The sequence below is a fragment of the Rhinolophus ferrumequinum genome, chromosome X (assembly GCF_004115265.2).
Source record: "Rhinolophus ferrumequinum isolate MPI-CBG mRhiFer1 chromosome X, mRhiFer1_v1.p, whole genome shotgun sequence".
NCBI classification, from domain to species: Eukaryota; Metazoa; Chordata; class Mammalia; order Chiroptera; family Rhinolophidae; genus Rhinolophus; species Rhinolophus ferrumequinum.
The window spans coordinates 11,949,505-11,962,381 of NC_046284.1; the positions used below are offsets into that span (position 1 = coordinate 11,949,505).

General features: G+C 46.4%; 1 protein-coding gene across 4 annotated transcripts; it reads right to left on the reverse strand.

Moving 5' to 3' along the window:
- Positions 1 to 519: 519 nt before the first annotated feature.
- Positions 520 to 12,441, reverse strand: SLITRK2 (SLIT and NTRK like family member 2). 4 transcript variants are annotated; one of them, XM_033117467.1, is made up of 3 exons: positions 12,282 to 12,441; positions 8,400 to 8,453; positions 520 to 7,917 (listed from the first exon to the last, which is right to left on the reverse strand). In XM_033117467.1, exon 3 carries the CDS (start codon positions 7,872 to 7,874, stop codon positions 5,337 to 5,339), a length of 2,538 nt encoding a protein of 845 aa, XP_032973358.1. In that variant the 5' UTR covers positions 7,875 to 7,917; positions 8,400 to 8,453; positions 12,282 to 12,441; the 3' UTR covers positions 520 to 5,336. The 4 variants fall into 4 exon arrangements, with proteins under 4 accessions (XP_032973358.1, XP_032973374.1, XP_032973367.1 ...); XM_033117483.1 differs by lacking the exon at positions 8,400 to 8,453; XM_033117476.1 differs by lacking the exons at positions 8,400 to 8,453; positions 12,282 to 12,441 and adding an exon at positions 8,141 to 8,380.
- Between the last annotated feature and the right edge of the window lie 436 nt (positions 12,442 to 12,877).

Here is a 12,877-nt window from a genome sequence, read left to right on the forward strand (position 1 = left end):
TGAATTCATAATTGCTATTCCTTGGATTTGCATGTAAATCTGTCTCCTATTTTATAAAATATAAATTTATTAGGTCAGTTGTGGTATTAGAACTTTATGGTGAAAAATAGTTGGCTGTGGCGTGGGTGGGGGGAGTGGGAAATCAGTAGATTTTTTAATTCCTAAAGAGACATCTCTATTGGAATTGTTTTTGTTGATTTTTAAAAGTCTGATAGTAATGGACATTCAAAGAAAAGTATTAATCTGTTTTTAAAGAGCTCATTGACCCTTCATATGTAAATTTTGATCATATAAAGAAGAGAAACCTTAATTTGTAAACCTTTGAACAGCATATAGCAAGTCAAAGAGGATGGTTCCAGTAATACTTTGCAATTAATTCCTCTTAAGAGTCTGAAGAATTTTTGTAATTCAAGTGTTCATTTTTAGTGAATATTTATTTATTAACTGAAAGCTAACTACAGCATAAAATAACTGCGTAAACAGTTTATCCAATAAAACACAATATCATTTGATCACATTTCCAATATTTCATTTTGCCTATTAACAGCCCAAAATATGACATTCATGTTTTGAAACAATGTCACTATTTGGCACAGAAATCTATTTACACGAGAGCTTGTTTCATTTGCCATTTATTCCAGTAACTTGAGAACAATTATTTGCAACTAAATCTAACAGTATTTGTACAAGTACTTTCAAGCTAAAATACTGCTAAAAAGTTCTAACACACATGCACTTCAATATGTTTACATAATAACATATTTATTATAAAACCTGTGACTCTGAGCACTTTATAGCCAGGAGTCACTCTACCCTCTAATGAAACATGGCCACATCTGAGAGGAGACGCTGCTGGGCCGAAGAGTCCTGTGTTCAATTAAGTTGAAATGGGTTGCCTACTTGGACTGTTCAGGAATGCTACTGCACCATCATGGAATCGCTTGATAGCTCAATTCACACAAAACTGCAGCAGATTTTCAAGTATAAGCCCTTAGCAACCAAGAAACTGGTAGCACAAGCAGCATTGGCAAAATACACTCTTATTATGCAGGTGGGCTCCGTTTTAAGCAAAGTCAATATTGAAAATCCAAATATACAAAACAGATAAATTAGAGAGTGATTATTTGTATTATAAAATGGTTTTCTGCTTTATAAAAGGATTCACAAGATTCCTCTAAATGGCAGCTCCCCTAATGCATTTAAAATACAATTTGATTTACAAAACTACAATTTACGCATGACTTTTTGCACAACCATTGTGAGAAGCAAAGTACACCTATATACAGTACTTAATTTTCTCTCTCAGGATTGAAGTAAGTGCCTTCACACTGTATTGGTAAAAGACACTTAAGCCAAAATGTGATCTTTTAAGCCACTGAAATATAAAGTAAATATTGCCTCTAAAACATGGATAGTCCAGAAAAGTAAAGTACATTTGTGATTTTGTATTTACATTTTTGGGACTCATCTTTAAATTGTAGATCTTTAGACAACACACATATATAGCTCCCTTCAGGCCATATTGTTGGGCCTTGTCCTACAGAAATTTGTTTTATTTTATTTTAGTGGGTTTTTTTTTCCTTTTTACGTGTGTAACTCTAAAGAGATGTCAATAATGGTTGCAGTGTAGCTAGTCTATTGAAGATATGTCAGTTTTATACTTCATTGCACAGCATCACCTTTAAAAAAACGCAACTGCCTACATTTCATCCGTGTTCCCACTGTTTACTCTGGGCAATTGTCATGCATATCCTTTCTTAGCACTGAGCACCCCACCGCTGTGGGTGAGGGGGTGGGGCTGAGATCCTGTACCTCTGTGCCCCCTCAGCGTACAACATAGCGCCTGGCACCTAGGAAGCAAGCACTCAATAACTATTTCTTCAATGATTGAAGAAATGACTGAATTGGGAGAACTGCCTGGAAGGCTCTCTTCACTCTAGCCTCCAATCTAGTATGTTTCCAAAATGCGTCCAATCAAAATGAATTCCCAGAGTCTGAAAAATCCCAGAACCTCTCTCTTGTTCCTTATACACTTTTTGTAAAATCCATAAAATATTGAGCCCTTGATGACATGGAGATACTCAGAAGAATAAAATCACCTTAGAGGTCAGAGGACAAAGCAGAGGAAATTGAAGGGTAATTTCCTTACTCACCAAACTGCTGGAGTGAACTATCAAGGCACACAAGTTGACCAATGTCCAGAACCAAATTAGACTCTTGGCAATTGTGTCCAGACTGAGAAATGGTACTTGTGAGTGTTTCGATACAGACTTAGCCACAGGTATATTCAGAAGCAGTGAAAGCAACTAATTAAGAGCTAGCATCAAAGGGAATTGCCATTTGCTATTTGTAGGGCCAGACATAGATCTGCTCCAGGCAGGGCCAGGGGAGATCACATTCCGTTGGCTGGAACCATTTCGCTGTGCTGATGCTCATACCCCTTATAAGCTGCATGTGAAATAAAAGTGAAATAGCAAAATCCAGCTGTAGGAGATAAAAATAAAACTCCTAAAATAAAATATGTTTGAAAGCACTTGAGTGGATACAGCAAAACAATACGTAGTCAGTGGGGATGTTAAGTTAATAAACAAAGTGTTTGTGATTGCATTAGAAAATAAAGCTTCAAAGTATATGGTATATTATGCCTTTAAACGAAATAATCTGGAGCAAATTCAAACGATTTCATTTTCAAACGTAATACAAATAAAGTACAGATCTAAAAAGCATGAGAATCTAGAATTAAACCATAATTATTAAGTAGGAGAGTTTATGAATCTGAATTCTTCCAGGAGGCCTCTTTAGAATCATGTAACTACATGAATATGAAAGTATCTGGATTTAAAATTAATGAATTAGTTTTTCTATGGATAATGGCATTTTACAGGAATGACTTTACTTTCAGGAGAATAAGAACAAATGCTGAAGTAGTATCTCTACATCAATAGTCCTGGCCATATAGTTTAAACCTAAAAACTGTCTTAATAGAATATGTATGTTAGTTTCCCTTCATAATCGCTTCCCCAAATACCTACCTCAGTATTCTGTATTTGTCATTGCACCAAATGAGAGCAGCCACGAGAGGATTTTTGAAACTCATATATAAATAATTCACTCAAAGAGGAGTGGTTTCCAGGAGCTATCTCCAAGTTCAGCTAGCATAATACTCTAGCTCCTTTTCTGTGAAATCTCTTTACATTAACTTTCTTGTAGATCATTTCAGGCCATCGTTTTCCATTTTGATCTAATGGATTTAAATAGGAGGTATGATCTCTAATCAAAGCATGCACACGTTAGCTTGTCACTGTAGATATTCAGAGATTCTAGGCTGTCGGAGGCATTTTTTTTCCCCGACCGCCTTCCCTTTATATTTATATAGACACAATTACCTTCTATTGTTAAAAAAAAAATGTTTGCACCAGTCATTCATCCAAATAATTTGGATTTAAGCAATTTCTAATTGAAAGCCTATCACATGAATTGTTTATAGTGACAGACAATATACTATTCGTCATTTTAAAGCTTTAAAAGTAAGTTATGAGGATCCACTTCAATCTCCACATGATAATAAAGGGTTATTATGGTCAGTAACTTATTTATGAAAAGGAAACAGTGTGCTTCTTTCAGAAGCCATCAATTGCTTTAATAAGGATTTGAAAAGCTGGACTACTTTATATGCAGATCACCACCCCAGTTGCATAAGGATTTACAATAGACAAAACAAAACTATTTTTTGTTGTAAAGAAGGGCTGTTTGTTTAAATCACACAATAATGCTTGCATCTAAAACTTACAGACTAATAAGGCTTCAGAAGCGTTATATAGACTTGGTTAGTTAAAATCATTTTAATGCTCAAAACAAAAGGCTCGCTCGAACTGACAAGGAAAAAAAATCAAGAAACACACGCCTAAAGAAGGCAGAAGAAAAAAAGATGCTTACGTCCTTCGTTTAGGTACTTCTTAATCAATTTGGAGGTGCAAATAGTATATGATTTGATAGCACCCTGTTAACACTTCGATAAACTCAAGAGGAAAACCTGCTTTCTCTGAACATGTGAAAATTGAGAAGGATTCCGAGTCTAAACTTTAATCCTAAAAGAAAGTAACGTACGCGTTCGTCTCTGCTGCCTTGAATTTGCAGAGAATTTACTTGGGAAGTTTTAATCTCACCTTTGAAGTCTTCCTTCAAGGTATTTAATGGCTCATATGTCTTTATTAAATGAGGTGTGTGGCGGCCTCTACTGGTGTGTGTTTATAGAAAATGTTTCAATAGGCAGAAAAAATATTAATTTCAATTAAAAAGTTAGAAATACAGACTCTGTCATTTAAATATATAAAAATATCTAATTTAATGCAGAAAAAATATATTACAAGTTGTGTAATGTACTCTTAATTAGAAAAATAATCTAAAACACTGACCATGTTAGTGTAAAATAATGATTTACGGAAGGGCATTAATTGTTCAATTCACTCTGATATTGGGTTAAATATATTTTATTAATGAATTACTAATCCCAACTGAGGCAGTTTATTACCTCTAGTCCACTGTTAAATCCCCTTAGTTGACTTAAATAAAATCACTTAGAACAAATCCAGAGGAAAGGAAATATTTTACAGTTAAATTTATGAAGCCCTAGACCTAGAATCATTTGATGACAGGCTGGTTTCAACAACTCAAGCAAACTGCACGTTGACTTAATATAGCTGACATTTAGATCTATTTTACGGTGTTTTTAATTTCAAAAATACAACACATTAAAATATGTTCAATTTATCAAAGCTAAAAGCAACATTTAAGTAATGTACGTAAAGTGCAAAGGCACTTTAACACAAAGCAGTGGTGCCTACTGGCTACACTCGATAATTGAAGATGGAAATACCATATATCATTATTTACAAAAGAATTTATAGTCTCAAAAGAGCTTTGGAGATCTTCTACAAAATACACTAAATAGCCATTTTCACTTGAAAAGTCTGCTGACTCTGTCTTCATTCACTATAATCTCCTCTTCCCATCCCCCACCGGAAAAAACAAAAGAAGAAAAGAAACAAAACCATAAACAAAATATATGAAAAAATGCATCGTAGAAACATTCATGGTCAATGATGATTCCTAAGGAGAGAAGGAGAAAAGGGGGGGCGGGGGGGCAAGAGAGAAATAATTTAAAGGAAAGCTCGAAAAAGCAGTATCATGGCTTCACCCCGTCCCCCAAACATTTTCAAAGTCCCCCATTGACGCAGGGAAGGGGAGAGCACAAACAAACACAAAAACAAATGCGGGTGCTTCCAACAGTTTGGAGCAGCATACTTTGATGCCATAGGGTCGTAAATGATTTCCCTTCACAGCTGACTGATTGCAGTTTGTTTTTCCAGAACTTCGAGGTAGTCTGGTTCTGATTGCGGCTTAGCTTGCAGTAAAGGGTGATCGGGTTTTGACTGCCCCACAAAGCATTTCCTGGGAGTTCCATATAAAACGGTCTTATTGATTCTGTCTTGGTTTTGGCGTCGAGATTCATAGGAAGGGGCGAACTGCCTTTTAGGTAGGGTACAAAAGTTATAATGGACTAGTCCTGCACTAGGAAGTTCGTTGACTCGCTCAGCAATATTCTGATACAGCAGCTCAGGCTCTCTTGGTGTGGCCGGCTTTTCTAGCAACTCAGTGGCACTTATAGTGTAAGCAAGAGTGGCTGGCTCTTCTTTTTTCTCCTCCAGGTTGCCATAGCTGAATTCTTGCAGGTTTCGGTAATAGGCTACTGGGTCTCCCTCCTTCTGCATGTAGATGGGGTTTTGGCACATCTGCCCCACAGGTGGGGGGATGTAGTTATAGACGTGGCCCTCCGTTTTATCCTGAGTCTCGCTATTGTAGGACCCATACTGTAACTGGAAGGAACTTACATCTAAGTTGTTGGCACTCCTCGGAACACTTGGCACCCCCTTTCGGCGTTTCAGGACAAAGACGAATAGACCAGCCCCAAAACAGACAGATAAAATAAAGACAACAAGCAATCCTAAAATTAAGACGGAAAGTGGAACTTCAGTGTGGAGTTCAGGATAGGAACTGGGAGACACACTAAGCGATCGAGGTGTGTCTGTGTTATGATTCATTGACAAAATGGTTCCGTCTGACAAGTTGGGACTCTCTGGACAGATAGCCTCCCTCCCCAGAAACTTCAGTATCTCCCCTGCGTGCTTAGCTGGAGACTCGCAGGTCACCTCGTTGATAATGACAGGGGAATTGGCATGTTCTGTCCAGTCCTTTAGCCCTATGATGTCACAGGTGCAGTCCCACGGGTTCTCTTGCAGGTCTATCTGGATAAAAGCTGGAAGCTGATCCAGAACCCCTTTCACAGGCAGGTGGGAAAAATGGTTGTTTCTCAGATTCAGCCTGGTGAGGGCCGTGCCCCCAAATATGTTATCAGGTAAGGACCTCAGCAGGTTGTTGTTCAGAAACAGTAGCTGGAGGTTAATCAAAGCATCAAAGGTCAGCGGCTTAATTTCCTTAATAACATTATACTCTAAATAGAGATACTGCAAGCTGTGCAGTCCATCAAACATAGACGGATACAGCACTTCAAGGTAATTGCCATTCAGATAAAGTCTGCGTAAACTGGTCAGATTTGTGAAAGCACCTCCCTGAATGACTGCAATCCTGTTGTTTCCTAAATGCAACAAATCCAAAGAACTGTAATCTAAGAGGTCGTTCTTATAGACAGTTTGAAGATAGTTCCCGGTCAGGTAGAGTTTCTTTGGATTGGTAGGTTTGGGCTGCAGGTCGGAGATATTAGTGAACTTCCTTTCTTGGCAGTTTACGTTTAGACCATTGTCTGAGCTCTGAGAGGTGCACACACAGCTACTGGGGCAGGTGAGGGGCACGGGGGACTTGGTCTGGTAGACCATGATGGGGCCGAAGCTCTGCCTGTCCTTTGACACGGTGACCCGGGGCGTCGGCCGATTTCTCATTTTGGGTGGCCGGCTGGCTTTGGGAGCCCTGGTTGGGTTGAGAGCAGGGTTCATGGTAGGTGACAGCCTTTGGACGTGTGTGTCAGCATGGCTGCCCCTCTGACTGGAGTCGCCAGTACTTTTTCTGGGACAGAGGTCTTGCCTGGTCAGCTGGGTCACATCTTTCCCGTGCAATCTAAAGGGAGTTTCACAGACGATCTCCCCTACAAAGACAGTTATGGTGTCCAGCCAAGCCTTGAGAGGAAGTAAGTCACAAGTGCAGTTCCATGGGTTTTCCTCCAGCTGAATCTCCATGATCCCTCCGATATGTTCAAGGACACCCGCAAAAGGCATTACTTTCAGCCGGTTTCCTCTGAGGTCTAAGTGGGTCAGCAGGACGAACCGGAACACATTGCTGGGGAGTGACAGCAGAAGGTTGTCATTCAGAATGAGCACTTTGAGCTTATTCAGTTTGCTGAATGCCCCTGCCTCGATGGCACTGATGTAATTATAGTCAGCCTGGAGGTACTCGAGGCTCTCCAGGCCCAGGAAGGTGTCCTCCCTCAGCACCTCGAGCTTGTTGTTGTTGAGGTGCAGTCTCTTGAGGGTTTTCAGGCCGCTGAACGCCCCGGTTCGGATCTCCTGCAGCCCGTTGTTACCCAGGTGGAGAGTCACCGCGTTGGAGTAATTGACGAACTCGTTTGGGTACAGTCTCGTCAGGAGGTTTCCATTGAGGAAAAGCTGGTAGATTCGATACTGAGGGGGCTGGAGCAGGCTGACAGTTGTAAATCCTTTGTTTTCGCAGTTAATATTCAGTACGTTTTCCTTTTCTTCGCACAGGCAGCGGATCTTGCAAATGTCTTTGGCAGTTTTGCGACTCTCCGTCTGTAAGAACCCGGCCACGGTTAACACACTGAGGAACCAAACGCCGCTCAGCATCTTTAGGCACCGTCGGTGTCAGCTCAGGTACCTACAGGCAAACCTTGGGGGGGGCGGGGAGCAGGAGAGAGCAGGGTGCGGGGAGAAAGAAACAAGGAAGCCCGATTAAAATGGCAAAGCAAGGGGGCGGAGTGGGAGGGAGGGAGAATGCGGGGAGTGGACCACACGGCAGAATGAAATCACTGCATTTTCCAAAGCGGTTCTTTTTTCCCTCCCCCCGCCCCCAGCTCACCCACACAAGCGTCCCCCAACACACATGCCTGCACCTGATTTCCCGGCGGGTCGCAGCCAGCCACGGAGTCATTAGTAAACGAGTTGTCCTACTAAATTCAGCCCACCTCCTCCTTCCCTGGGGTATCTTGGAGAGATCTCGGGCGGCTCCCCCCGTCCTGCGCTCGCAGCAGAAATTGCTTTACTTTTTTTTTTTTTTTTAACTGCGCAAAAGGGGTGGGAAAATCAGGGGACTGGCGGCGGGGGAGGCGGAGGATGGAAGAGCAAAGATAGAGCGGCATGGGGGTTACTCACACATTAGGAGAAGTCGGGACCCCTCTCCTCTGCAGTCCGCCAGTACTTTAGCATCTTCAGAAAAAGAGGGAGAGCAAGGTAAAAGAAGACGCCGCTTCGGGGGGGGGGGATGCCCTGCTCTCTGTTGGTTGATTTAATTTGGCCCGGGGTGGGGGGGGTGCGCAGAAATTAGAAATCCGGCAGGCGGCAGGAGAGGAACCGGAGGGTTGGAGCGGCGGGAAGCGGAGCGGATCCGGACTTAGGGTGCGATTGCGTGGGGAGGTTGGCGAGCCGGCCGGCCCGGTCTGCGGGCAGCGGCGAAGGCTGAGCCTGGGTGCGCGCTTCCAATCCGGTGGCAGCGGCAGCAGTGCGTTTAGCAGTTTGAATTTGAGAGGCTTTGCAGGCTCCCCGGGACAGGGCTAGGGTGACGTCACGGGGGTGGGGGTAGGCAGTGGATCCAGGGCGTGCGCTGGGCGAGGGAGGGGCAGATGCTTCCCTTCCCAGCTAGTGGCTTTGCAAAGCTCAAATCCAGGCTGCAGCAGTTGATTCTGAACTACTCCACCTCCAACCCGCGGGCGGCGAGCGGCTGGCGAGGCGCCTTGAGAGGGGTTCTCCAGGAGGGCCCCCGCTAAGGGGCTGGCACCCTTCTGGTGGTTTTTTCCACCTGCCCCTCCCTCCTTGGCCATTCCAAGGCGGGGGATCTCATTCGAGATTCCCAACCAGGAGTCCGTTAGGATCTTCTCCTGTGTGTGTGTGTGTGTGTGTGTGTGTGTGTGTGTGTAGATATGCCTCTTTGCTACAGGATTGGGGCTGCCTGCCAACCTCCTAGCTCAGATGCTCTGGAGGGGTGGGCAATGTGCGCACCAGTGTGTCTATGTAGGAGGGTGAGGAGTTCTCCTAGGGGATGTATGTTTTACATACAGAGCTTTGTTTCAGTACTCAGAGAATTACTTTCTGGTGGTGACTGGCCCCGATATTTGCCTGGATTCTGAAAGTCAGCTCAACGTTAGGTTATGGACTGAAATAAACAACAACCAAACCCTTCTCCCCCAGAGGTTTATACTTAGCCAGATAATGAGGTTTAAACGTGAGCTTTTTGCCCAAAGGAAGGAGAAGAGGAGTGGGTGTCAGAAAGGCACTGCCAGGCTGAGCCTCAGCTGGGAGTGGGAGCCCAAGGAAGGGTGCCTAAGCCCTCCAGGCTGCAGGCAGGGGCCAGGAAGCTAGGAGAACAGAAAGCAACAAGGCAGGAAGACTGGCTCCTGAGAAAGAGAGGAGACGTGAACCAAGTCCGGACTGAAACCCAGTAGATCTAGTAGGTTCTGATCTAGCTCTGTTGCCAGCTATGTCACTTGTTTCTGGATCTTCTCATTCCCATTGGTAAAAAGGGGTGGACTCTACGGACCCTCCCAGCTATGACATTCAATCAGATTCAGTTAACCTTTCCAAAGCACTATTAATGGCCAGGTGTTGGACTTTTGCCTTTGTCATGTCATTACGCCTTCCTTCGTTACTTTAAGTTCCCCGAACCCAGGAGTCTCCCAGTATGCAGTCCATTTGCAAGATGTGAATGTCTGCTGTTGCCCGGAAGTTCCAGGGGCTACCTCTCGGGGAGATGAGGCAGGAAAAGGAGGGAATGAAAGAGTGGGAAAGGAATGCAGCAAGTCATGTGCCTGTCCCGCGAAATACTTCAGCTTGCTTTCCCCACCTCTTCAGTCCCAGCCTGCTGCAGATAGAGTCAACACAGGGACCCACTGCTGTGGCAAATGTGGAATAGAGAGGATCACATAGGCCAAATGAGCCTTTTGAGAAAGCAAAGCCCTCTGCTTCTCCCCTCCTCCTTCCCTCAAACACTCAGGTCCTGGGATTGTTTGTCGGTATAAGCTCTTCCTCCCCAAGAAGGGCTCAGGACCCTTTATAAACTTACGCACTAGAACAACCTGTGGCTATGGCAGTCTCCCCCAGAATTTTCCTCAGGCTTTCTCTTTCCCCCCTCCTTTTCCTTCTGGGAAGAGTCTTGAACCAGACATCATGAGCCCCTTCCCCATTCTGTAATGTTTGCTTGGTCTTGGGCAAGATCCTTTCCTTCTGAGGCGTGACATTGTCCTTCTCTATGCCAAAGGGTGACACTGAGATGAGCTGTCCTCAGAGGGGAGGGGGCCTCCCTCCTTTGCAATTGCATCATTAGATGCCAGCAGAGTGATGCAGCGCGACCATGATTAAGCTTCCTTTCATAGCAAAGAGGCATTTATTTCTACATATTTCCAAATATTACATATACATAGTTCCTAGAGAGATATGGTGTACTCATTCAGTCATCCATTTAACAAACATTTATTAATTAGGCTAATATTTCATGGAAGTAGAAGCCAACAGGAGAGCTGGACAAGACCTTTGAAATCAGATCCACTGTACGGACAGGACATTCCTCAACCAGGGGAAGTGCTGACTTGCTTAAGGTCAAGAATGTATAAAATTAGAAACAGAACCCAGGAATTCTGAGTCCCAGTCCAGCAGATTTCCAAAAAGCTCACTACTGCTTAGGGTAGATGATGGAAGAACTATCTACCTAAACTTAAATAGGGGTGGTGATGCTTTACCTAAATGTGTTCTTTTTAAAAAAAACGTATCTGAAAATGAAATATCAAATATTAGTTTTACTTCTCAAATATAGTAATTTCCTTCAAGGCATTGGTGATGCTGTCAATATTTCTTGAGGACAGACACTTTTCTTAGGAATTTCAGAGAGAGAGAGAGAGAGAGAGAGAGAGAGAGAGAGAGAGAGAGAGAGAGAGAGAGAGAGAGAGAGAGAGAGAGAGGAGAAATTGGGAAAGCTGGGGGCGCTTGAAATTCTTGGCAACCTTAGTGAAGGAAATGCGGTAAGCTAGCTAGGGGTAACAGCACGGGGGACCCTGAGGTGTTGTGGCAGATCTTCTTCCCATGGACCCTCCCACCAATGCTTAGTCTCCAGTCCGTCCCTGAGCTTCCCCAGCGGCGTTCCCAAACATAGTTGTAGAGACCAAATCAGCCTCAGCCCCGATAAACCACTTTAAGCAAGTTTCATTTGGCCCCGCGTCTAGGGAAGAACGGCCACAACACCCGGCGAGGGAGAGCGGGCTTGAAGGCAGTGGGAAGGTGAGCTGGGAGCCCAAGGGAGGCAGAGGCGGACGCTAAAATAAGGCAAACGCTCCCTCTCCTCGCCGGCGCGAGGGAGGCAGAAACGGGGACTCGGTGGCCTCAGTCTCGCTCGCATCTAACCGAGTAGAGTCCGGCTCCAGTCGCCAACGCTGGCCAGGGCGCGGTGAGTGAGTCGGGCGCGCAGCCTACCTCCGCTCGGCCACCCGCCAACCCACCAGGGGGTTAACAGGAGTCCCCAAGCCAGCAGTGGTCTGTGTGTGTGTATGGGGGGGGGGACAGGCGGGGGTATTCAACTGCCTGCCAGCGGCCACCTTCTCTCCCCACCTTACTCCCCAACCCCAGGCAAATGCCTTTCCCCAAGGACGCTTCCAGGCGACCAGGGGGCTCGGCGAGTCCCGCGTCGCCGGGCCCCGACCGCTAGCGCAGCCCTACCTGCCCTCCCCCTTGCTGCTAGACGCCTGGTGCCGGGCGCGGGGCCCACAGCCGAGACGGCCACACGCGCTGTCCTCACCCGGGGGTGGCAGTGACCACGGGGGTTGTGCCACGCCCGGAGCCCCGACCACGCCCGCGCGGAAGGTCCCGGAGCCACACAGCCCTGGCGGGGTGGGAGGCGAGGGTGGCCCCAGCGCGCAGTCCCGGGCAGCTGGCTCCCGGTCCTTCCACGCCGTTCCCTCGGCGAGGGGAGATGGCCGAGAAGGGGCCAGGGGGCCGAGCGGAGCCCGCCTGCCCGCCGCGCCGCCGCGGCGTTCCCGAGTGCTTAGAACTTACCCAGTGAGCGTGCCGCCCGGAGCTTCCCCTGGAGGCACCCGCAGCATCGGCGACCCGGGCAGGCGCGGGAGCCGACACAGCCTGGGACCCGCACGGCCCGCGAGCGAGGGCACGGCGGCGAGCACGGGCGGCGCCCCCGGGCAGGCAGATCCCCACTGGAGCGGCTCGCCGCCGGGCAGCGCTTCCAGCAGGAAGGAGGGAGGGAGCCGTGGAGGAGGGAAGCAAAGCGGGAGGGAGCAGGAGGAGGAGGGAGGGAGGCAGGGATGACGGCCCCTCTCCCGCACTTATCAATCACCCCGCAGATCAAATGTCCCCGCTGTGCACCCGGGAGGGGGATGTACCAGCCCACAGAGGAGCCGCTGCTCCATTTCTCTGACAAACGCCGCGGAGCGCTGTTCACGCCTCTCGGCCCCTCGCGCCTGGAACTCTGCCCAGCCCTTGCAGCTTCTACCGTGGGCTGCGGCTCGGACTCGGTCAAGGGAAATAAGGATGGCACTCGCTCGGTACCAAAGCCGAGGGGAGACTAAGACCACTGGGTGGAAGTTCCGGACAAGTCCAAGAGCAGCCAGCCCTCTGGAGGAGCTGGACACCCTCCG

Bases quoted from the DNA above. Each gene is read 5' to 3' on its own strand.
- SLITRK2 (XM_033117483.1), bottom strand. From the start codon at position 7,874: ATGCTGAGCGGCGTTTGGTTCCTCAGTGTGTTAACCGTGGCCGGGTTC.